Source organism: Heterodontus francisci, chromosome 44 (genome assembly GCF_036365525.1).
Source record: "Heterodontus francisci isolate sHetFra1 chromosome 44, sHetFra1.hap1, whole genome shotgun sequence".
In the NCBI taxonomy this organism is placed as follows: domain Eukaryota; kingdom Metazoa; phylum Chordata; class Chondrichthyes; order Heterodontiformes; family Heterodontidae; genus Heterodontus; species Heterodontus francisci.
Window position 1 is genome coordinate 20,382,000 of NC_090414.1, and position 25,461 is coordinate 20,407,460.

General features: G+C 51.1%; 1 protein-coding gene across 12 annotated transcripts in view; it reads right to left on the reverse strand.

The window, feature by feature from the left end:
• The window catches only part of dnajc4 (DnaJ (Hsp40) homolog, subfamily C, member 4), an 81,857-nt gene that overhangs the window by 23,962 nt on the left and 32,434 nt on the right, over positions 1 to 25,461 (reverse strand). For 11 of the 12 annotated variants that reach the window (XR_010970989.1, XR_010970990.1, XM_068021763.1 and 8 more), the window contains exon 6: positions 24,279 to 24,446. Coding sequence is in view for 10 of the 12 variants with exons in the window: in XM_068021763.1 (XP_067877864.1) it covers positions 24,279 to 24,446 (168 nt within the window). In the remaining 2 variants the exon portion in view is untranslated. Of the gene's footprint in view, positions 1 to 15,135; positions 15,237 to 24,278; positions 24,447 to 25,461 lie in introns of those variants that run through there. The other variant, XM_068021764.1, reaches the window with a different exon arrangement.

Sequence of the window (25,461 nt, forward strand, 5' to 3'; positions counted from 1 at the left end):
AAAATACCAACAACAATTTGTATCTAGCATCTGAGAAAATGCGCAGCGGTTGGTGCTGACAGATACAGTCCACGAGAGCTGTTTCACTAAGTTCTCAATGATCGTCCCCAAACTCAGCCATTATAAAGTACATTCCTTAATTCAGTGCTCTGGGACATCCTGAGGTCACGGAAGGGCCTGTACAGAATGCAATTAATTTGTTCCCTCTTTCTGTCATTTACGCTTGCAGCAGAACAGTGACTGAAACCAAGAATGGAGCTGAAATATGAGATCTCAGCATCGCATCGGAGGAGGACAGTCGGCCCATCGTGCCTGTGCTGGCTCGTTGAAAGAGCTATCCAATTAGTCCCACTCCCCTGTTCTTTCCCCAAAGCCCTGCACATTTGGAAGAAGAGGTGGGGGGGGGGGGGGGGGGGGGGGGGGCGGGGCGGGGCGGTGGGGATTGCTGCTTGTGGGAGCTTTCAATTCCAGATTTTTATTTGAATCCGTCGCCCCAGGGCGACGAGACTTCAAAAGCACTTCATTGGCTGTAAAGTTCTTTGGGACATCTTGAGGTTTTGCAAGGTGCTATGGAAATGCAAGTCTTCCGTTAAGTCAAAATGTCTCAATGTGGTAATGACGGTACTTGGTACTAAAACATGCTGCATTGCTGGAGGTGCTGTCCTGTGGATGAGATATTAAACTGAGGCCCGACTATCCTGTTCAAGTCGACGTGAATGATCACATTTCACATTTTTGGAAAAGCGAGGAATTCTCCTGGACAACATTCCCATTCAACTAACAAAACTCTGTCTTGGCCTTCCCAACCCAGATCCAATTCAGCATGCGACATGGCCACAAAACCTCCTCTAATTCACATTAATTAACGCTCGCTGGAGGTTCTAGCCCATTCTGAATGGTGCAGTACAGAACTCTTTGTTGGTTGGAATTAAGTGAAGTGAGCAGGGAGAACTTTCAAGGGAGCTTTACTCTGTATCTAACCCCGTTTTTTTTTTTTTACACACTTATATTTTAAAATAACTTTATTAAAAAACAGAAATAAACAAAAACTCAAATTAAAATGCCATTCTCGGCGTCGACAATGCACTCCAGTCCCTGCGGTGCCCACCGGTCGCGGAAGGCCTCAAGCGTACCGGCGGACACCGCATGCTCCTTTTCCAGGGATACCCGGGCGCGAACGTAACCGCGGAAGAGGGGAAGGCAATCGGGGAGGACGGACCCCCCCGACGGCCCGCAGCCTGGACCTGTGAATTGCCACCTTGGCCAGGCCCAGGAGCAGACCGACGAGGAGATCCTCCTCCCGGCCCAAGCCCCTCCGCACCGGGTGCCCAAAGATCAGGAGCGTGGGACTGAAGTGCAGCCAGAATTTGAGGAGCAGTCCCTTCAGATACTCAAAGAGAGGCTGCAACCTCGGACACTCCGTACAAATGTGGAACACGGACTCGTCCAGGCCGCAGAAAGTACAGGCGGCCTGAGAGTCCGTGAACCTACTTAAAAGCCTATTGCACGGGACTGCTCTGTGCAGCACCCTCCACCCCAGGTCCCCAATGTAAAGGGGGAAGACGCCCGCGTAGAGAGACCTCCATCGGGGTTTCCCCTCGCCGCCAGATGGCAACGCGGACCGCCAGGGCGTGTCCAGACGGCTGACGAGGGCGAGGAAGTGGAGAGTGTGCAGGAGCAGCCCGTACAGGAAACCCCTCCGCACCGATTGGAATGACACGGAGGGCATTTCCAAGAGGCGGCTCGGGTTGTGCGGGACCGGCTCCCGAGGAGGGTTTCGGGGCCTGGGTCCGATGAGCAGTTCCGGCCGAGCGGGGGTCAGCTCGGCCGGGATCGCTCCGCACTCCCGAGCCCCCTCGCCACCCGCAGTGAGGGGCGTCCCGGGGGTTTCGGCTACTCCTCCGCCCGCCGGACCGTCCCCGGAGTCGGCCGCCCGGACAGCCGAGGCGCTCTCCTCCGCCGGCGGGGGAGCGCCCTGACTGGAGGCAACCATGTTCCAGACTCGGAATAGATCCCGGTAAAAGACAGGCAACTCCCTCAGAGAGGCGCGGCTAACGGACTCCACCGGGAGCTGCGTGTCGTCTTGAAGGCAGTGACACTGGCGGAAAAAATACATCGCCAGCGCACACCATCTGGGAGGACACTCGACGTACAGGTATCTCTGCAGGGTCCGAAGGCGGAGAGTCGCAGCCTGGGTGCGGACGCACACCAGCGATTGACCGCCCTCCTCCATCGGTAGACTCAGGACCGCGGCAGAGACCCAGTGTTTCCTCTTGCCCCAGAAGAAATCGACGAGTTTCTTCTGGATCTTGGTGGCAAATACAGGGGGTGTGGCCAAAGTGACCAACCGGTACCACAACATGGAGGCCACCAGTTGGTTTATGACAAACGCTCGGCCCCTGTAGGAAAGCACTCGGAGCAGTCCTGTCCAGCGCCCCAGCCGAGCGGTGACTTTCGCCTCCAACTCCTGCCAGTTTGCCGGCCAGGCTTCCTCAGCGGGGCTAAGGTGGACTCCCAGATAGAGGAGGTGCGTGGTGCTCCACGCAAAAGGTGTCATCTCCTCCGGCAGGGAGTCCACCCGCCACTGACCAACCAGGAGTCCGGAACATTTCTCCCAATTGATCCTCGCGGAGGACGCGGCAGAAAAGGTCTGCTGGCAGTCGCGCATCCTCCGCAAGTCAACGGGATCTGTGATTGCGAGGAGCACGTCGTCGGCATAAGCCGAGAGGACGACCCGCATGGCTGGCTCGCGCAGAGCCAATCCCGTCAACCTCCTGCGAAGCAGGCACAGGAAGGGCTCCATGCAGATGGTATACAATTGGCCGGACATGGGGCATCCCTGACGCACTCCTCTCCCAAAGCGAAGGGGCGCCGTCAAGGACCCGTTAACTTTGACTAGACACTCTGCGGCGGCGTATAAAAGTCGGACCCGGGCCACAAAATGCGGCCCGAGTCCGAAAGCGCGCAGAGTCCCGAAAAGGCAATCGTGATCCACCCTGTCGAACGCCTTCTCCTGATTGAGGGAGAGAAAGGCGACCGACTGACCAGTCCTCTGGGAAAGATGGATCAGGTCCCGGACCAGGTGGATGTTGTCCTGGATGGACCGGCCCGGGACCGTGTAGGACTGGTCGGGGTGGATCATGTGGGCCAGCACGGAGCCCAGGCGGGTAGACATAGCCCGGGCAAAGATCTTATAATCCGTGCTGAGGAGGGAGACCGGACGCCAGTTTTTAAGCAGGCGGAGATCGCCCATCTTCGGCAGCAGGACGGTGACCGCCCTGCGCCACGAGAGGGGCATCTCCCCGGTCGCCAGGCTTTCCCCCAGGACCCGCGCGTATCGTCCCCCAGGACGTCCCAGAACGCCCTGAGGAACTCCACGGTCAACCCATCCAGCCCTGGGGAATTGCCCCTCGAGAGCTGGTGGAGGGCGCCAGTCAGCTCCGCCAACGTGAGCGGAGCCTCCAATCCTTCGGCGCCCTCCGGGCTGACCTGCGGCAGGTCCTCCCACAAAACTCTGCGCGCATCCTCGCTGGACGGCTCCGGAGAGAACAATGCACTGTAATAAGTACAGACCAGGAGGCCCATTCCCTCCGGATCTGTGATGGAGGATCCGGCGTCGGCCAGCAGCTCAACGAGCTGCTTACGGACCCCCCGCCATTTTTCCAGCGAGTCGAAGATGGGTGAGGCGCGGTCCAAATCTTCCAGGATCTGGATCCGCGACCTCACGTACGCGCTTCGGGACCCTATGAGCTGCAGGTCCCTCAGCGCGCGGAGCGGAGTGAACTCTGCCCACACCAGGTGGTGGTCCGAGCACGGCACCAGCCGCATGGAGGCCGCCGAGACGCGGGAGACGTACGCCTGCGAAATGTAGAGGCGGTCGATTCGCGACCCCCCTCCTCCAGACCTCCACGTGAAGGCGCTGGAGTCGGGATGGAGATTCCGCCAGACGTCCACCAAGTTAAGGGAGCTGATCAGTCCCCTCAACTTCTCCACCGACGCTTGGCTGCGCTGGGGACCGGAGCGATCCCCCACCTCGAGGGTGCAGTTAAAATCCCCCCCGCCCCCCCGAGGATGATGCACTTGCCGCTATCGATGGAGCTCAAGAGAGCGGACACTTCTTCAAAGAAGCGCGCTTGCAACGCGCCGGGCCTGGGCGCGTACACGTTCACAAAGTGGAGCGGCACGCTACCCAGGCGAACGGTGAGGTGGAGCAAGCGGCCCGGCACTAGCTCCTTGACCCCCAAGATCTCCGGCTGAAAAGTCGGGGCCAACAAGATAGCCACCCCACTAGAAATAGGGGTGAGGTGACTCATGTAGACCCCATCCTGCCACTCCAGGAGCCAGGTGGCTTCGTCTCCCGGAACGGTGTGGGTTTCCTGCAGAAAGCTCACCGCGTATCTCCCTTCCCTGAGGACTGAGAGATTGTGAAATCTGCGGTGAGCCCCTCTGCTGCCATTGATGTTGAGGCTGGCTATGGTTATCTTCATGTCAAAGGTACTTAAAACCCGTCACAAACACCTCACTGTGAGGAGGGAGTGGAAGTGCACCTGGCCCTCCACTCCCCCAGCAACCCATTGAGGAACACATTAAAACGGCGCCTCTCAACCAGTTTCACGCCCGCGCGCTTGCCCGTTATCTTCAGGGCAGCACGGACGGACTGGATGATCAGCGCCAGATTCGACCAGCGGTCGAGGGCCAGCTGAACTTTATTGCGGCAGCCCCTGCAAACCGCGAGGAAATCCCGGAGTTCCGCCGTGGGGATGAGAGGAGATTCGGTGGGAGGCACGAGGGACTCCATCACCTCACTGGCGATGGAATCAAGATCATCCTCCGTGCCCCCCACCGAATTCCCATCCTCCTCCGGGTCGTCACCGCCAGCGGCCGACACGCCCACCGCACACTGTGGGGCGAACGTCCCGGCCGCGCCAGCTGGTCCCGCCTCCGTCACGATCCCACCCCCAGGATCGATGGCGGAGGAGTCCTCTCTGGGTTCTATTGTGAAACTGGAGCCTGTAGGCACCAGTGGTTCAGGACCCCCCTCCACCTCCGTCCCCAGGCCAATGAGTGGTCCAGGGGAGACAGAAGTTCCGGACTCCAGGAAACCAGCCGGAACCGAGACTGGAGGCGGAGGGAGGAGGCTATCTCTCGCTCCGCCAGCACCCACAGGCCCAGCAGATGGGGCAGCATTCTCAGTTATAACTGGGTCTGGTGTCTCCTGGTTGGTGGTGGACTCCGGCTGGGAGGGCCGACCCTCTGGGGCCTCGCCCTCCCCTTCATTCAGGGCACCCGACCCAGTAGCAGTGGCAGAATGGGCGGCGTCCCCAGGCTCCCCCACCACAAGCAGGGCCTCACTTACTCCTTCAGGAGGGGCCTCATGTACCAGGACCTTCCTCTCCCCTCCATCCTGAGGAATAGGGTGCTCCTGCCCGGACTTTGCAGCCTTGGTGGTGGCGGCAGGGGAAACCTGGGGACCCGAAACAGGAGACAGCTCCCCTCCAACAGATGGGCCCTGCGCCTCAGGGCCCCTTGTTCCCTCTGTGGAGGGGTGCCTCCTCCTCTTTTTCCCAGTTGTGTGCGGAGGCTCAGAGACCTCCATATCATCAGAGGCCTCCACCTCCACACTCTCCTTTTTTTTATTCACCCTGGGCCTGAGCCCAGCCCTGGGGCAAGTTGACTTCCCGAGATCGGGCCTTGGGCTGAGCTCAGACTCGGGTAGTGTCACGGTGTCCAGGGGACGCGCCTCTCGATGTTTATTTCTCCTCTGCGCCTTCCTTCCACTTGGACAGTCACCCCACTCCCTGCCGGAGGCCGTGAAAACCACAGCCTCCGGTACCGACTGAATGGTATCTGGTGGAGGTGTAGTGGGGGTGGGAGGAGGTGCAGCGTCGCCACCCTGGGCCGCCGAGTTGGAGTTGGCAGCCGGGAGGTTGGGGCAGTTCTTACGAACATGCCCCACCCCCTTACAGACATGGCACCGCACCCCGTCCAAGGTCCAGAAGACGCGGTAGGCCGTCCCCTGGAATTCTACATTAAAGTGGCCCTCTGTCACCTCTTCCTGCGCCAGCTGCAAGAATAACTGGCGGCGGAAGGAGTACACGTGTCGGAGGCTGTTCTCCCGAAGACCGAGCGGGACTGGGGTGAGCCCCGTCTTTACCTCCCCCAGATGGTGCAGGTGGGGAAGGAGGAGCTCACCAGGAATGAAGGGCGGGACGTTGGGTAGAATGAGCCTTTGCGCAGTGGCCTCCAGGGGGTCCACTGGCAGAAAGGTCCCGCCCACGGTGAGCCCCTTGCTCAGAGCCAGGGACACCGCCCGCTCGGTCCTCAGGAACAACACTGCCTTCCCGTACATTTTAGAGGCTGCAACAATGGCCGAAGGGCCGACAACCTCGGCCATTGCTTTCACGCAAGCCTCGATAGTCATGTTTGGGTGGACGTAGCTCTTGACTCCATGCTTCGATGTTAATAAAGCAAACGGTGACGGGGCAACAGGTGCAGCTGCAGCAGCCGCAGCAGCATATGAACGGGAAGGCCCCGCCACCGGCGAAGAGGGGCTTGCCATGGGGTCGCAGAGCTACGCCCACCCCCAAGAAACAAAGCACACGACAGTTTTCTTTAACACAAACAATATGATGGGGGAGCGGGGGATGGGAATAGAGGAGGATAGGGTTGAAAATGACAAGGAGAGGAGAGGATAGGTGGCCGAGTGATGGAAGAGAGGGAACAGCTGCAAGGATGTTACACTTCAATTGGTGGTTGGAGCACCTTCCTGTCGAGTCGACACTCCACTCTTCCAGTTAGGGGAGGGTTCTTCGCCCGGGTTGGTTAGAGCCGCCCGGTTCTCTCCCTTTTCTGTTGTTGTATAAATATAGTCTTCAGCCAGGCAGCTCCAGCTGTCCCGAGCCACACAGTTGGGGGTGGGGAGGGAGCCCCTTTTGTGCAGGATGGCAGATAAACACAAGACCAAATACAAGGGCTCCCTATCGAATTTGGCAGCCCCACCCCTGGATCTTCCGGTGCCTCCTCCCTCCCCCAACAGTCCAAACAACCAACAGTTCTCTGGTGCTCCAACACCCACCTCTCCAAAATGACTTGCAGGTCTTCTTAATCCTTGAAAAAGTGCAACAGTTCCTCAGTAAATGCAGCTGTCTCCACTCTAATGTCACCTCTTTGCAGTTATTCCACTCTCCTCTCTCCAGTTGCTGCAGCACAGGTGCAGCTACTCCCCCTGATTGCTGGCAGGAAGTGCTCCAAATTGCCCAGCCAATCCCAGTGCTGTACCTGTCCTGGGAGTATTTGATGGGGACAGTGTGGAGGAAGCTTTACTCTGTATCTAACCCCCGTTTTTTTTTACTCTGTATCTAACCTCGTTTTTTTTTTTCTGTATCTGACCCCCGTGCTGTACCAGTCCTGGGAGTATTTGATGGGGACAGTGTAGAGGAAGCTTTACTCTGTATCTAACCCCCATGCTGTACCTGTCCTGGGAGTGTTTGATGGGGACAGTGCAGAGGGAGCTTTACTCTGTATCTAACCCCCATTTTTTTTTCTTTTCTTTAGTGTAGAGGGAGCTTTACTCTGTATCTAACCCCCATGCTGTACCTGTCCTGGGAGTGTTTGATGGGGACAGTGCAGAGGGAGCTTTACTCTGTATCTAACCCCCATTTTTTTTTTCTTTTCTTTAGTGTAGAGGGAGCTTTACTCTGTATCTAACCCCCGTGCTGTACCTGTACTGGGAGTGTTTGATGTGGACAGTGTAGAGGGAGCTTTACTCTGTATCTGACCCCCGTGCTGTACCTGTCCTGGGAGTGTTTGATGGGGGACAGTGTCGAGGGAGCTTTACTCTGTATCTAACCCCTGTGCTGTACCTGTCCTGGGAGTGTTTGATGGGGGACAGTGTAGAGGGAGCTTTACTCTGTATCTCACCCTGTTTTTTTTTACTCTGTATCTAACCCCGTACTGTCCCTGTCCTGGGAGTGTTTAATGGGACAGTGTCGAGGGAGCTTTACTCTGTATTTAACCCCATGCTGTATTTGCCCTGGGAGTGTTTGATGAACAGACAACGCTTTAACTTTAGTCCTGTGTGAAATTAGACATAAACCACTCCGCATTCTCCAGCTGGCTTAACTATTCGGAAATGAAGACATAAGATTTAAAAGAGCAAAAGGCTTATGAATAAGTGACACCATCACACTGCTGTGGGAGAGCTCACAGTGAGCTTGTTACTTGGTGAAATGCCTGTTTGTAATTTAATTGCTGACACCTATATAAAAACAAGTCTTGCATTTCTATAGCGCCTTTCACAATCACCAGACGTCCCACAGTGCTTTAAAAGGGCACAAACTCCAGGATTCAGTGCAGCAACGCAACATCTTACATTTATAACATGTCATAAAATGTCTCTCAGTGCTTTACAGGAGTGTAAATCAGACAGAATTTGACCCTGAGCCACATGAGGAGATATTAGGGACAGCTGACCAAAAGCTCGGTCAAAGAGGTCGGTTTTAAGGAGCATCTTAAAGGAAGATAGAGAGAGAGGCGGAGAGGTTTAGGGAGGGAATTCCAGAGCTTAGGGCCCCCCAGGCAGCTGAAGGCACGGCCGCCAATGGTGGAGCAATGGGAATCGGGGGATGGACAAGAGGGCGGAAATGGAGGAGCGCAGAGATGTCGGAGAGAGTCGCAGCAGTATCGCAAACATTGCCAGTCTTTCTCTGTTTGAAAAGCCAACCGTGATAAAGAGAGTAAAAGGATTGTGGCTGCGGGGCTAAATTACGATGAAAGTAATTTGAATTTGTAGTGTCCCTCTCTCCCTTTGCTCACCAACTGCAGGAGCTGTCTGGCCTCACTAACTCTTCAGCTTTCTTTCACATTGTTCTCCCAGACGGGGTCTCCACACTTGCTTGTGATTCGGAGTTACAGCTCTAGCTGTCAGTCTGCACGCATTAACATTTGAAAGAAGTCGCCCCAGCCATCAAAGTCACGGTATCGTATCGATCTTTGGACACATGAAACTGTCATACTACCAGCAGACTGACCCTCTCCTGCCTTCGTGAAGAAAGAACAGTCTCCATTTTCAGGTCAAGTTATTGCAAGAGCATTGGGGTGGTGACAAGAATGTCCGAGTTCATCCCATTACACTATCCTTCAGAAGACATTTACACTCATGGTGCCCCCTCCACGGCACTGTTCGAGGGAGGAGACATTAAATGGAGGTCCCATCCCCCCCTCGGATTGTTACGACTGAAGCGGGAGGAGTGCACTGTTTATTCAGTCCCACCTCTCCACAGGTCACAACATATATTTAAGGTTAAGAAATGCTGGAATCACTCAGCAGGTCTGGCAGCATCTGTGGAAAGAGAAGCAGAGTTAACGTTTCGGGTCAGTGACCCTTCTTCGGACCCGAAATGTTAACTCTGCTTCTCTTTCCACAGATGCTGCCAGACCTGCTGAGTGATTCCAGCATTTCTTGTTTTTATTTCAGATTTCCAGCATCCGCAGTATTTTGCTTTTATTATATATTTAAGGTTTCCCACTTACCGATACAATCATATACTCTTATTTTTCCTCAGAATAAAACACACCAACCAGGTTTCTTTAATTAACAAACTTATCCATTTATTATAAACCAAACTCATAACTAATAATGAAGTAAAACATACACACAAATCGAAATATTAAAGCCCCTAATTTATCCTAGCTTTCACACACTCACACACAACACACCAGTTAACTGGGAAAAAAAATAAAAGGGATTTTTGTTTACAGCTGTTACAAAGTAAAAGGAGGAACACAAAAACACTTAGGCTGAAAAGAAGGTATGGATGTCCTTTGTTTTGATTTGGCATTCCAAAGCGTGTAGGCGGCCATCACCAAGATCTTCCCAGAACTGTTCTTTCCAGGCGATGTTGATGATCAGTTTGGGTAGGCTTTCCATGAGATGCAGCTCCTGAAGCTCAGAAATAGGTCTGGCAGCAGGGATGCAGCAATAAGGTTTCAGTTCCACACATTCAAGATGCAGGGTTTCTTCAAATACAGGGGCTAATAGGAAACTGGCACACTGGAAATGCAGGGTCTCTTTTCAAGAGAGAGATGAGCAGGGTCTTCTTCTGTTCAGGCAGAAACACCAACTGTCCTTTTTAACAGTTCAAATTGAAACCAAAACTTTCCAAAAGCCAAGTCTCCTGACTCCTATAAACCTTGGCTTGTCACTCCTTTGTAGACATCTCTCCAAGTCAAAAACAACCCCTGCTGGGTTATTTGAAAACAGATGCCTTCCAGTAACTGTTTACAGTTCAAACTCAGTCCAAACACCCAAAGTTCCAGAATTTATGGACCTTTTCAGTTTTAAAATACAAATTCTCAAAATTTAACAAAAGAAAGGAATCACATGTAACAGGGTGGACGTAAAAGATCCCACGGCCACTATTGTGACGAGGAGTTCTCCCTACTGTCCTGCTATTTATCCCTCATTCAACATTACCTAAAAGAGATTATCTGGTCATTATCACATTGCTATTTTGGGATCTTTATGGGGAGGGGTGGAGTGGGGGGAGGGTAGGATGTGGGAAGTCAGCCAGGAGTGCATTGGAATAGCCAAGTTTAGAGGTAAAGTCACACATGAGGGCTTCAGCAGCGAATGAGCTGAGGCAGGGGTGGAGTTGGGCAAATGTTACAGAGGCGGAAAAAGGTAGTCTTAGTGATGGCATGGTAACGTGGTCAGGAGTTCATCTCAGGGTCAAATATGACACCAAGGTTATAAACAGTGTGGTTCAGCCTGAGACCGTTGCCAGGGAGTTGTGCAAAGCTATACAGAAATGCAACTCCTTCGTTCTTTCATTTGGATCACACTATACTCAGGACTAAGATACAGAGGGGCTGATTCGAATGCACCAGTGAACATGGGCGTCAAAGTTCCTGCAAGAGGCACGTTAATGAAGTTCCTCTATTCAATGCAAAAAACAGTGCTCAAAAGGAATGGAGTATTTCGAAACCTTGAGTCCTTTTTGGCTGCCGCGATTTCTGGACAATTCCCGCCCATTCTGCTCCGTCCTCTCCAGAACTAGGCTCCTATTGGGCTGCGGATTCCATGGGCACTGGTGTTCCTCCAGTAACTCACTCGGAGATTGGTAACTCTCCATGTGCGACCCCAGTGAGTGGGCACCAGGATATTCAACCTTGGAAAGAGGCACATTTGAGGCTGACTTAATAAAGAAAGGCCTGCCTTGTATTTGTATCGCACCTTTCCACACCTCAGGGTATCCCAAAGCACTTCATAGCCAATAAGGTAACATTTAAAGTGTGGTTACTGTTGTAATGTAGGAAACGCAGCAGACAATCTGTGCACAGCAAGATCCCACAGTCATGAGCTCATGACCAGAAAATCAGTCTGTTGGCTTCACCCAATGCCCGCAGATGCTCTGTCAGGAGGAAACATGAGACAGTTTTTTTGGTTCCAGGGAATGAGGGACTTCAGTTACGGGGATAGATTGGAGAGGCTAGGGCTGTCCTCCTTACAGGAGAGGAGGTTGAGAGGAGATTTGTTCAAAGTTATGAGGGATCTGGACAGAATAGAGACGTAGAATCATTTAAGGTACAGGAGGAGGCTATTCGGCCCATCAAGTCCATGCCCGCTCTCCATGGAGCTATGCAGTCAGTCCCGCTCCCCTGCTCAATCCCCGTAGCCCTTGTCTCTCAGGTGACCGTCAAACTTCCTCTTGAAGTCAGGGGGAAAACCATTCCCATTGGCGGAAGGGTTGAGAACCAGAGCAGCTTTAGAACAACTGGCGAAAGAAACAATGGTGAGATGTGGGAAAGCTTTCTTCTGCAGCGAGTGGGTTGGGATCTGGACCGCACTGCCCTGAGAGTGTGGTGGAGGCACGTCCCCTTTCAGAAGGGAAACTGGATAATTATCTGAAGAGAAAAGATTTACAGGGCTGTGGAGAAAAGGCAGGGGAGTGGGACTAGTTAAATTGCCCTTGCAGAAATCCAGCATAGGCCTGATAGGCCAAATGGCCCCCTTGTGTGGTGTAAGCATTCTTTGGTCCTAATTTCCCCCCTCCCTCCCCTCTCTCTACCCCAGGTGGACTGAGACCATTTGTCGCATCCAATTGCTGTTCCCAGGGCTGAGTTCAGCTCCCTCCACACAGGGTCGGAAAGGATTTGATTGAAACCATGTTTCGGGAAACAGCAAGAAGAATTTCAACTCTCAGAAGGGATAACAGAAAACCAATATTTGTGCACAAGACTGCTCGTGTATCAACAGCTGCAGCTAACTGCCGGTGTGCATTGACGGGCTGATAACTACACAGTGTCTCGCCACAGAGAGTGGGGCAGGGGGGGGGGCCTCGCACTGTATTTATGGTTTCCTGTAATGAATGACCTCGCACATCTGCAGGAATGAACCCCTGTCTCTCAATAAGTCCAATCTTCGACCGCGAGGAATCATATATTTGGGATTTTCTTTTGGCGTGTGTGTGTGTGTGTGTGGGGCTGCATTCTTTTCCGAGAATAACGGAGATCAGTTAACAAAGAACCGAGCTGTCTAATCCTGGAACACTTATCTGACCCCACAATAAATCACTGCACTTTTCAGGTCACTTAGCTCGGATGTGGCAGCTAGCAGCGGCGATTCAGCAAATAAACACCGAGCAATTGCTCATGGTTAGATGAAGTCCGATCTCCAGGCTCCAGGAGTTCACAGCCGAGAGGCAATGGTGCCAGTGAGATGCCAACGAGGTGACAGCTGGACAAACGGCTGCACTGCAGTTAAGCCTGAATGCAGGAAGCAACTTATTATGGGGTTTGTCACCGAAAGGGGAGGGAGAGTGGGGGGGGGGCCTCTCCTTGTGCCTGACCATCATCGGCGAAGGGCGAGGCCTGGGGGGGGGGGGGGTGGCTGTGAGTCTGGGACGGAGAAGCTGGGAGAGATGTCGGGAGGAGGCCGTGCATTCGGAGGCCAGAGTGCCGAGGGAGCTGAGGTGGCGATCGAAATCGCCGAGGACGAGGAGTTGCACAGTGCAGAGGATGAGGGCACTCTGCTGTCAGATGGAGGATGACTGTAACTCATTGATCAGACATATGGCTCCTCGCACACTGTCACCATTACGGGAAGGCAGTTCAGCTCCTATTCCAGAGAATAAAAGCACAAAACCCAGTGCAGTACCCAAGGAGTGCTGCACTGTCAGAGGTGTCATCTTGTGGTTAAGCTGCCAAACCGAGGCCCTCTCAGATAGAGGTAAAAGATCCTGTGGTTGCTATTGGAGGCTGTGAGATGCTTTGGGGGGTGGGGAAAGATGCTGTGGTTCCTTCTTGTCTTTATAGAGTCTGAAGCTGGTAACTATTTGGAATGCTATCACTTAGGAACTGGAACACTCTGGTTCACTAGAGCTAACAAACGACTGGACCGCTGGGTTTTTTAAGTCAGAAAGACAGTATCCAAATTCACATCGGGTGCTGTTCACCCCGCAGTGCTCGCTGACCTACACTGGCTCCATTTTAACATTCGCATCCTCGTTTTCTAATCCCGCCACGGCCACGCACCCCCCACTATCTCTGTAACCACCTCCAGTCCCTACAACCCTCTGAGATCTCTGTTGTGCATCTCCGATTTTAATCTCTCCACCATTGGCGGCTGTGCCTTCGAATGATCTCCTTAAAACTGTCTCCCCCCCACCCCCCCCTCTCTCTCTCTCTCCTTTAAGACACTCCTTAAAACCGACCTCTTTGACCGAGCTTTTGGTCGCCTGTCCCGAATATCTCCTGATGTGGCTCGGGGTCAAATTCTGTTTGATTTACGCTTTCCTACATTAAAGGCGCTAGATAAATGCAAGTTGTTGTTAAAACACCATCGGACCGTGTATCAAATTCTCCACCAACACACACTCCAGAAAGAAACATGTTTTTTCAAATTCGCATCCTGAATGTTTAAAAGTTCAAAGCCCAGAGCCTCTTTGAATTTTGATAATTTGTTTCATAAACAAACATTCCACTCCTGGATCTGTTCCAGCTGCTCAGTTGTTCCCGCTCACTTGCTTTAGAGACGGAGGCATTGACCAGGAATCGGCAAGCAGATGGGCCCAGAATGAATTAACGGCCACTGCAATCTTGCGCTGAGACCAGTTCCCGTGAAGGACACAATGAATGATTTTTTTCCCCCAAGGTCTAGCCTCAGCATCTCAGATCTAAGCAGAGTACTGTTTTGCATCTCAGAATCATTTACGACAGAAACAAAAAAAAAAGCTCTTAAAAAGGTTCCGACGGATCGGGAAGTGTCTGTGATGTCTCTATGGATGTCCAGAAGGCATTCCATACAAGTGATTATCGGCGAAAATGAAGGGGGCACGGAATTGGGAGATAGAAGAGACAGAGAGCGGGGATAAGGGGAATGCTCCCTGATTTGAGGAACGTGACAAGCAGTGTTCACCAGGGATGGGTTCTGGGGCCTCAGCTTTCCACCCAATGACTTGGATGAAGGAATATAGAGTTTTATATCCAAAGAGTGGCAGTTGATTAAATCAGGAGGCACGGTCAGTTGTGTAAGGCAGGAGCAGGGAGTTGCAGAGGGTCCCACACAGATTAAGTGAGTGGACAAAACTGTGACAAATGGAAAAGCAGGACTTTCCCAGGACCTTTGCGCAGACTTCCTGATAGTGCTGAGCGTTGCTCACAGTCCCCATTATTTGGCAGGAATTTCAGCTTCTGCTTCTGGAACTGCCAATGTTAACGCTTCACACTGATACAATCCAGCTCAAGTGCAAGTACCAATCGCCCTAACAGTTACAATGAGGGGGTCGTTCAGAGCAGTACACCGTCCGTACTGATTCCAGCTTCTAAACAGCAGAATTCAGAATTCACAGACTGTCCAGTCTCTGGGCTTTTTACAAGTGAGCCCGTCCTCCATGGGTGCCATCTCTGACAGCTTCCACCAGTCCATTGGCTCAGGACGGAACCCTGATTGTAAGGGATACTACACATTAATCTTGCTCGGGGCTAACACGACTTAAATTGAATTGCTCGGGTTTAAGGCAAATAGCTTTACCACTCACGCTGAAAGGGTAACTCAATCCAAGCTTAATTCCCATTAAGGAGAGCTCTTCAGTGAAAGGAGATAAACTAAGTGGATGTACTTAGCCTGGCGTTTGGTGAGGCCAACCCTTCGAGTCACAGTGAAGCTCATTCATGAAGCTCTTCAATGATCTTGGATTTTATTCTGTTGCTCCTGCACTGGCTGCAGTTTCTCGGCTCTGGAGGCCAAAGCAGAATAAACACCACTGATACGGGTACAGATTAATGGGGATCCAGTCAGCCCATGCCCCACCTACAACCACATGGCACTCTCCTAGGCAATCACACAGCCCTGCCACACAATGTCCTCACACAGGCAGCCCACCCGTCCTCCCTGACAACTTCTCCCTCCGGCGTGGCACCAAGGGTGTGCTGCATTGTCGGAGGTGCCATCTTTCGGACGAGACGTTAAACCGAGGCTCCCGTCTGCCCTCTCAGGTGGGTGTAAAAAGATCCCATGGCCACTATTTCAAAGCAGAGCAGGTCATTATCAGCTCAAAGTGTCTGCTGCAGGTCCTACATTAATCTCTCCACCACTGGCAGCCGTGCCTTCAGCTGCCTAGGCCCGAAGCTCTGGAATTCCCTCCTTAAATCCGACCTCTTTGAGCAAGCTCTTGGTCACCTGTCCAAACACCTCACGTGACTCAGTGTCAAATGTTGTCTGATAAAACCCCTGTGAATTACTTTGGAACGTTTTGCTACGTGAAAGTTGTCTATCTAAGTTGTTATTGTCCTTGCAACAGTGACTGCCCCTCAGAAGCGCTTTGGGACATCCTGAGGTCGTGACAGGCGCTACAGAAATGCAAGCTCGTGCTTTCTTTCACCCAAACGGGCCAGAAAGAAAACGTAAATCGCGGAAGTCTGAGATCAAAATGCAGGAAGGGCTCGGCCCATGAACCAATGGCCTCCACCCGGAACGGGGTCTCTCTGCGTGCTCCTGTAGCACTCCCTCCTTTCACTCGAGGCTCTCCTCCTTGCTTGCCCTGCCTGTTGAAACTGTCCAGAAACAACAGCAGAGACAGACTTTATTGGAACCTGTGTGGAGACAGCATGTCCCTAATTGGAGTGCCAGTTGATAAGCTCGGCTGGATCCCACTTCATCCACGTTGTATTGTACTGTAATGACACTTTGTATTAAGAGATGCTTTAAGGAAATTAAACTCGGCCCTGGATGTCTGTATCAGTGAACATCTATATGTTGAATTACAGTTCATTGAACAATTCCTTAAAGCATGACATGAACTGCAGGCTACAAAGTGATTAACAGATAAAAGCAGACATATGAGAATATCTCTACATATCAACCCAAAACCCTCCAACCAACTAGCCAAAACTGCAAGGCCTTCTGAACGACAGAGAACCGGGACGCATCGATCTCAACTCATCCCCGGTTTAAAATGGGCTGTAATTCGAGACGAGCGTCCAGCACTAGTCGGGCCTTTCGCCGGTTCGCACTGATGGTGTCGCTCGTGGCTCAGTCTGAGTGAGAGGGATGTGGGAACAAAACCTAGGCTGACTGAGGGGGTGCTGCACTGCCAGAGATGCTGTCTTTCAGATAAACCAACGCCGCATCTGCCCTCTCAGGTCGAGGTGAAAGATCCCACGGCTGCAACTGGATGACGTGCAGGGGAGGAGTGTCCTGGGACAATATTTATCCCTCAAGCAACATGAACCAAAACAAAATCGGTCGCTATCACACTTGCTGTCCTGGGATCTTGCTGCGCGCTAACTGGCTGCCGCTTTTCCTACATTACAACAGTGGCTACACTTTAAAAAGTACCTCATTGGTTGAGAAATATTTTGGGACGTCCCGAGGGGGTGAAAGGGAGGAGAAATGTGATCTCTTACCTTCTTTTGAAGGCAGACGCTGTGTTTCACCCCTCGGACCTGTGTGAAAGTCTGGCCCAGGTGAAACGGGCTGTAAAAATTCTTGCCCCTTCATGGCCCAGCAAGGCCTAAAGTGCAGTGAATTTGGCCAAAAGCACTGGCAACGGGCCACAGACCATCCAATGAGGAGAAACTTTGTTTTCGAGTTGCCGAGGGGACGGCGAGTCTTCCAGCACAGGATGTTTACAACTGCTTAGGGACAGTTCCCAGCACATCGGTTTCAAACAGGAGCTCAGGGGACGACAGGAGGAAATTATCCAACATCATCTCACAAAACTACAGCCCTGAAGTCTTCAACTTATCGACCGGATGACTGGCTAAGTGTGGAGATTGTCCTGACTATCCCCCATTTCAGAGGTGCGGTGAGGGAGTTGTGTGGATGCGTGGTTGGGGGCAGTGTGCACGGTGACAAGATATTTGGAATCTGATAAAAGCGTTTAACTTTTAAAACTGTGACAGCCTCTCTCACGATGTGTGCACGGGACGAGAATAAACAATCGGCATGTGAGGCAAGGAAGTGGGCTAGTGGCATTATTCATTCCAATTTCTCCAAAGCAACCCTCAGCAAAGTGGCCCTGTCCAAGAGTAATGTGTACATGATGATGCCCCTTGACGTGAATGAAATGGTACCTTGAATTACTGAAGCACAGCAGCGACCTGCACTGGAATAGGCAATGATTCCTCAGGACTTCATTCAGCTTCCAGTCAAATAACTGAACATCACCGATGAGTTCCAGCAGCTGAGCCACTGAAGCTCACATACACACAAGGTCCCCAGTTTCAGCTGCGTCTGCGTGACGGAGGCAGCAGGCACAAGGGAGGGTGCTCTGAGAGAGACAGTGAAGAGAGAGAGCGATGGAGAGAGACAGGCAAAGAAAAAAAGAGAGACAGTGAATAAGATGGAGAGTCAGAGGAGGGAGTGAGCGTGAAGCTGTCGAACGGTTGAAAAAAAAACCATCTTTTGGGAAGGAAACATCCTTACCCGGTCTAGCCTAATATGTGACTTTCAGATTTCCAGCATCCGTGAAATTTTGTTTTGGTGTCAGACCTCTGTGCTCCTCCAATTCTGTGAAGTGCCTTGGGATGTTTTATTTTGTTAAAGGCATTATATAAATGTACGTTGATGTTGTTATTCACCCGTACAAAGGAAACCTTCCAGTAATAGCATTAGCATTCATTTCAATAAACAGCTGAGGATCTCTGGAGTGGAGACATGGTTAAGAGGGAGATTAAGTAGAGGCGTTCAAACCAGGAAGGGTTTGGGGATTAGGGAGAAAGTGGTTCAGCTGGAAGGCAGGGTCGGTAACCAGGGGACATAGATTTAAGGTAACTGGCAAAAAAAGCCAGAGGGAGAGATGATAATTGTTTTTTTGACGCAGTGAGTTGTTGTGATCTGGAACGCGCTGCCTGAAAGAGCGGTGGAAGCAGATTCGATAGTGACTTTCAAAAGGGGAATTGGAGAAATACTTGACAGGGAAAACTGGCAGGGATGTGGGGGAAGAGCAGGAGGAGGAGTGAGGCTAACTGAACTGCTCTTTCAAAGGACCAGCACAGACACGTTGGGCAGAATGGCCTCCCTCTGACCATGCATCAATCTATGAATCTATCAGACTGTCCGCCCTGAGATGCAGTACTGCTTCTGAAGTATAGTCAGACCTGTGATGTAGGAAACACAGCAGCAAATTTGCGCACAGCAAGATCTCACAAACAGCGATGTGATAATGACCAGATAATCACTTTTGTTTTTAAAGTGACACGGGTTGAGGGAAAATATGGACCCAGGTCTCCCCACTTCTTCAAAATTCTCCATATAAATGTTTTTTTTAAAATCCATTAATCCCCTCATTCGGAGCCCTTTCCCAGACCTTGGCAAGTGCCAGTTATAGACCACAGTTAATTGTAGTATGTATTTTTAGGACAGGCAGACGGAAGGGTCTTTTAAAATGAATGGGCCTCGATCAGTGGACACTTCCAGAGAGCACCGGTTCTTATTAAACACTAAACAAACACTCAACAATCACATCCAGATGAATGTTTATCCACAGCACCCAGCCATTAATCACCAGCGATGGACAAAAATGCCTGGCTGTAATTTCAGGCATTGCTACAAACCTCTGCGAGTGTGAGAGAGGGAGAGTGTGTGTGTGCGCGCGCGAGTGAATGTCTGTGTGAGATTATACATGCACCTGTGTGTGTGTGTCTCTCTGTCTGTAGCAATGGGGGGGGGGGGGGGGGCGGTTTGTGTCTGTCTTTCTGTGGGGATGGGGAATCTGTGTCTGTGTCTCTGGTGGTTGGGGGTGTGTTTACTGCAAAACCAAAACACTTTGCGGTTCTTTGGGTATCGCTGACCCAGGGTTTCAGTCAAATAAATCGCTCAGTGTGCAGTTGCCAATAATCGCGATGGGAATTCAACTGGATTAACACACAAGCTGGTGCTCTCAGGATGCAGCTTTATATCTTAGCTGCAAAGTCCGATCCAACATGAGTGCGCCCGTCTGTTTATCTTGTAAGATGACCTGTCCAATGTATACCTGGAGAGCCCTCAATACCTTCCCTTCCTGACGGCACTCTGGCTGCAAAACTCCACCGGCCTTTCTTTGCTAATTTGTCCCGTGGCCGTTCATTACGTGCGCGCCCGCACAGTGTTTCAGCAGGCTGGTCAGCTGCTAGAGGCATCACATTCCAGCCTGAATCTGTGCCCTCCCCATCCACGCAGACCTTTCCACAGGAGTCACTGGTCTAACAATCAGGGCTGGGACCCCTTGCTGATGCTTTTCCTTACAAAGAGACTTTCAGGACAATTATAATGTCCCATCACCATCTAATATGTTATATTTACAGCACAGAAACAGGCCATTTGGCCCATCTACTCCCCGCTGGTTGTTTCTGCACCACACGAGCCTCCTCCCACCCCCTCTTCCTCTCACCCCATCCTTCTATTTCCTTTCTCCCTCATGTGTTTATCCAGCTTCCCCTTAAATACATCGATACTATTCACCTCAACCACTCCCTGTGGTAGTGAGTTCCACATTCTCCCCACTCTCTGGGGATAGGAGTTTCTCCTGAATTCCCCGATTGGATTTATTAGTGACTGTCTTATATTGATGGCCCCTAGTTTTGACTCCCACGCCTGCGGGAACAGCTTCTCTCCGACTCCCCTTTCATTAAGTAACAAAGCGCCAATCACATGCCAGAGCTGGCACCTTCCTCTCCTCTCACTGCTGCACCAGGCAGCGAATACACTTGCGTCAATAATCTGCTGATGCTGCACTACTCAATGCTCGGTGATAGATCAAAAAACTTGGATCACATCTCTTTTAAAATTCCCAATGAGAGCCAGCTCATTTCCTGACAGTCTCATTCCATAACGTGGCCCGAGGTTGCAGACCAATGCACACATTTCTTCCTCCCCCTTACCCCACACACAGCAGTGTCCTTTTCGGGACAGTTAACTCCGTGCCTCAGTATTCGGGATCCCAGGGTTTGAGTGATCCTGCTCGAACAGCCCTCTCAGTGAATGAATGCTGTAGCAAGCACTGAATGCATCAAAAGCTTTCTGGAGCTGCCCCCACCATCCCTGCAGATCATCCTGTCAGGCAGTTCTGTCACCGCTCCTTCGCACTGTTCCGGCCACTCAGTCTTTTCCTCTTGTGATGATTCGGCCTCCCCATTCTCGCAACTCGGCTGAAGCATTTCGGACGCGGAAAGAGGAGACCTGCGTTCCTATAGCGCCGTGCACGTCCTCAGGACGTCCCAAAGCGCTTTACAGTCAATGGCGCACTTTGGAAGTGCTGCGACGCAGGAAACGGGATAGCCAACCAGCGCACAGCAAGCTCCCACAAACAGCGGTGTGATAATGGCCAGATAATGGGTTTTTAGTGATGTTTGAGGGATAAACATTGGCCCAGATCACAGGGCAGAACTCCCCCCACCCCTGCTCTTTTTCAATTCCCTCCATGGCTTCACCCCCTCCCTATCTCTGTAACCTCCTCAAGCCCCAGAAACTTCGGAGATTAGATTAGAGATACAGCACTGAAACAGGCCCTTCGGCTCACCGAGTCTGTGCCGATCATCAACCACCCATTTATACTAATCCTACACTAATCCCATATTCCTACCAAACATCCCCACCTGTCCCTATATTTCCCTACCACCTATCTATACTAGTGACAATTTATAATGGCCAATTTACCTACCAACCTGCAAGTCTTTTGGCTTGTGGGAGGAAACCGGAGCACCCGGCGAAAACCCACGCAGACACAGGGAGAACTTGCAAACTCCACACAGGCAGTACCCAGAATCGAACCCGGGTCACTGGAGCTGTGAGGCTGCGGTGCTAACCACTGCGCCACTGTGCCGCCCTCTGCATTCCTCTAATTCCAGCCTTTTGAGCATCCCCTGATTTTAACTGCTCGAACCATTGGTGGCCGTGCCTTCAGCTACTGGGGGCCCTAAGCTCTGGAATTCCCTCCCTAAACCTCTCCGCCTCTCTCTCTCTCCTCCTTTAAGACGCTCCTTAAAACCGACCTCATTGACCGAGCTTTTGGTCGCCTGCCCCTAATATCTCCCTATGTGACTCGGAGTTATACTTACTTTTATACTGCTCCTGTTAGGCGCCTTGGGACGTTTTAATATGTTAAAGACGCTATATAAATGCAAGTTATTGTTATTTCACTTCCCGCACTATTTCACCCCTCATTGATGTGTAATGTAATGTTTGCCGTGGTGTTGGGCTAGCAGTGAGCTCTATCTTGTCAGCTCCCTGCCAGGACGGGTGTGGTTAAAATCTCTCTCCCCAATAGCTGGATGTCAGTTGAGGGTCTATAATTGGCCTCAGCACCCATGCACTTGGGAGAAACATTATCGACCAGGGCTTTGGCTCTGAACAGCCGCCCAGGGAGCCCATTTATGGACCCCTCTGGTATCAAACAACCAGTTAACGCACCATCTCAGCTCACAGGTAAAGAACATGTCTGTGGACCTGGATCCCAACTCGAGTCAATGCGTTCAAGATAAGAGGAGCAAACTGCGGCAGATATGTGAAAACCCCATGCTAATCAGCTGGAGTATTACGGCCAATTCCGGGCCCCCCACTTTCAGAAGGATGTCAAGGACGTGGACAGGGTGCGGAGGAGATTTACTGGAATGGTCCCAGGGATGAGGGATTCAGTTACACGGAGAGACCGGGAGAAGCTGGGATTGTTCTCCTTAGAGCAGAGAAGGTTAAGGGGGAGATTTAATTGAGGCGTTCAAAAATCACTGAAGGAAATAAGGAGGAACTGTCTCCAGTGGCAGGAGGGTCGGTAACCAGAGGGACACAGAGTTAAGATAAATGGGAACAGTAACAGAGGGATAAATTAGATTTTTTTTTTTTAACGCAGCCGGTTGTTGTGATCTGGAACGCGCTGCCTGAAAGGGCGGTGGAAGCAGATTCAATAGTAACTTTCAAAAGGGGGGAATTGGATAAATACTTCAAAAGGAAACATTTGCAGGGCTATTGGGAGAGAGCAGAGGGGGAGTGGGACTAACTGGATGGCTCTTTCAAAGAGCTGGCAGAGGTATGATGGGCCGAATGGCCTCCTCCCGTGCGGCATGATTCTACAATCCCATTATCTGACAGAACTTAGGAGATAACAACATTTCTGACACACTGGTCACAAGGCACTGTGCCACACAGGAATTGCGTTTACAGCCTGAAAAGGATGACAGCTGAAAGGTAATAGGCCCCTGCACTACCCCGCGGATGCAGCTGGCCATTTGAAGTGTAGGGGCACGAAAGTCAACAAAGATACTCTGGAAGGACTTGCGAGAAGGTCAAAGAAGCTCACAGTACCACCCGTTGCGATACATCTACCCCCTCCTCACAATCCACACACGTGCACAAAGCCTCACTGAACTGGTACCGCTGTCTGAATGGCGTGTCAATCAAACCTTCACTCAATATTACACTTTGAAGAAACTGAAACTGGTGAGACTAACACTTGCAAGTGCTGGAAATCTGAAACGGAAAGAGCAGATTCAGGGAACCCACAGTGGGTTAGTCTGCAGAGGTAGAAACGAGAGCACGGAGCCTGGCTATGATTCTCATTCGAGTGCCCAAATCCGATTTTCAAAGCGTTAGTTTTGGATTTGATGCAAATCAGGCACTCGTGTGAAAGTGAAAAGCTCTTTGTTAATGGTCTTTGTGATGTTAAAAACCTCCAAGTGAAAGGGGAAGTGAATGTATGCTCACTGGGCTGCAGACTGAACCTCAACAGCAACGTGTCCATTTTTAAATTATCAACCTGCATTCAGATCTGTCCACAGATTCTCTCCTCTGAGACCTCCGCCAGCCCAACAACCCTCGGAGAAGACTGCATTCCTCCATCGCTGGCCTCTCGCTCAGTCCCTTCACCCTACCATTAGCAGTCGGGCTTTCAGCTGTCTAAACTCTGGCATTCCCTTCCTAAACACGTCCAACTATTCACCTCCTTTAAGACCCTCCTTAACACCTTCCTCTCTGACCACAACTTAATGTCTCCCTCTTTAGCTCAGTGTCAAGTTTTGTCTGATGACACTCCTGTAAAGTGCCTTGGGATGATTTACAGCAGTTAAAGGCACTATATAAATGAAAGTTGTTGTGATAAAGTTCCCTCTACACTGTCCCCCATCAAACATTCCCAGGACAGGTACAGCACGGGGTTAGATACAGAGTAAAGCTCCCTCTACACTGTCCCCATCAAACACTCCCAGGACAGGTACAGTACGGGGTTAGATACAGAGTAAAGCTCCCTCTATACTGTCCCCATCAAACACTCCCAGGACAGGTACAGTACGGGGTTAGATACAGAGTAAAGCTCCCTCTACACTGTCCCCATCAAACACTCCCAGGACAGGTACAGCACGGGGTTAGATACAGAGTAAAGCTCCCTCTACACTGTCCCCCATCAAACATTCCCAGGACAGGTACAGCACGGGGGTTAGATACAGAGTAAAGCTCCCTCTACACTGTCCCATCAAACACTCCCAGGACAGGTACAGCACGGGGGTTAGATACAGAGTAAAGCTTCCTCTACACTCTCCCGAGTTCTAAATCTGCTTTAACAAGCATTCCTGCTGGAAGATAGGCAACAGATAGAGTGGACTTCTATCCCATGAGTGTGTGCTGGACTTGAAGGCAGAAGCGAGTAGTGAACAGCCATTAATTAATACACTGCCCCGCACAGTTGCCCCCTTCTAAGAATCATTAGTAGGAATGTGGCTGAGATACTTCCCTACTTAAAGGCTGAATACAGCTGAACAGTTGGGTAAATGTATAAGGAATAAACAATCAGGTTATTACACATCGCCCGTACCTGAAACCAACGTAATGAATGAAGACACCGGCCAGCATAATGAAGACACAGTAACCAAAAGCCTTCAGATTCCTCTTCCGTTTCTTGGTACTCTGAAAAGCTGCATACTCATCTGGTGTGGCGTAGCGGAACTGCTCCCAATACCTCTGCTGCTCAGACTTCTCAAAGCTTTTGAGAGGGGTAGGGAAGAGGAAGAGTGAGGACACAGTAACTTATAAAAGAACGCTGAACTTGATAAATGCTGTTAAATCAACCGATACGGATACATTTTCAGAAGCGCGCACTTGTTTGTTGATTGTTCTGTTATATTCCGTTTGCTTCTGTTTAATTACAGATCTTGTAAATAAATTTCATCAGAATGCTTTAGCCTGAACAGAAAGGCCCACAAGTGTGGGGTTTTGGACTTTTTGGAAAGGACGAAAGTGCAACAGCCCACTCCCTCATCTCCCCAGTCTCAGGAAACTCAGCAAAACTACTGCTCCTCCTGTATAAGTTACACACAACTCCTATTCCAGTTACTGATCATCGGAGGCACCGATTCACGTGCGGGAACAATATTTTTCTATGAAGACGCATAAACGGAGATTAAGTGTAACACACATCTCACACAACATACACTCCCATCATTCAAAGCCTCCTGATGTGTTGATTAAAGTGTACCATGTCCTTACAGCTCACGTCACAAGTCTCCGTCTTCTGAGCCATACAGACCAGCAAGGCTCTACTGCACTGCCCCAGTCTGTGCAGAGCGAGTTTGCTCCAGTCCCACACGGCTGCTTCAATTGGCCACAGCCTCCTTCGATTTCAGGGCAGAACACTCACTAGGTCCTACTGAAATTGTACAGTTGCTGGGAGAGGACTGCACCATACTTGTCTGTGAAGGCCTCTACAGTTGGATAGCGGTCACCAGGGCTTGCAAATGAACAATGGCCACTTTGGAGAGGGGCTGGAGGGAAATTGCCCAATTGTACCCCAGTGAGGAACTTAACATCTCCAGAGGAAGTGGGGAGGAGAGAAAATCGGAGAGAAAACTGGGAACAAAACAAACCGATACAGAGTCACAACAGTGGGAAAAGATGAAAACACCACTTCAGCCCCCAAATTCTCGCCTCCTCCTTATACACCCGTTAACAAAATGGGATAATGTTTCAGTCAAATCTTACTGTCTACACACGAGGGTTCC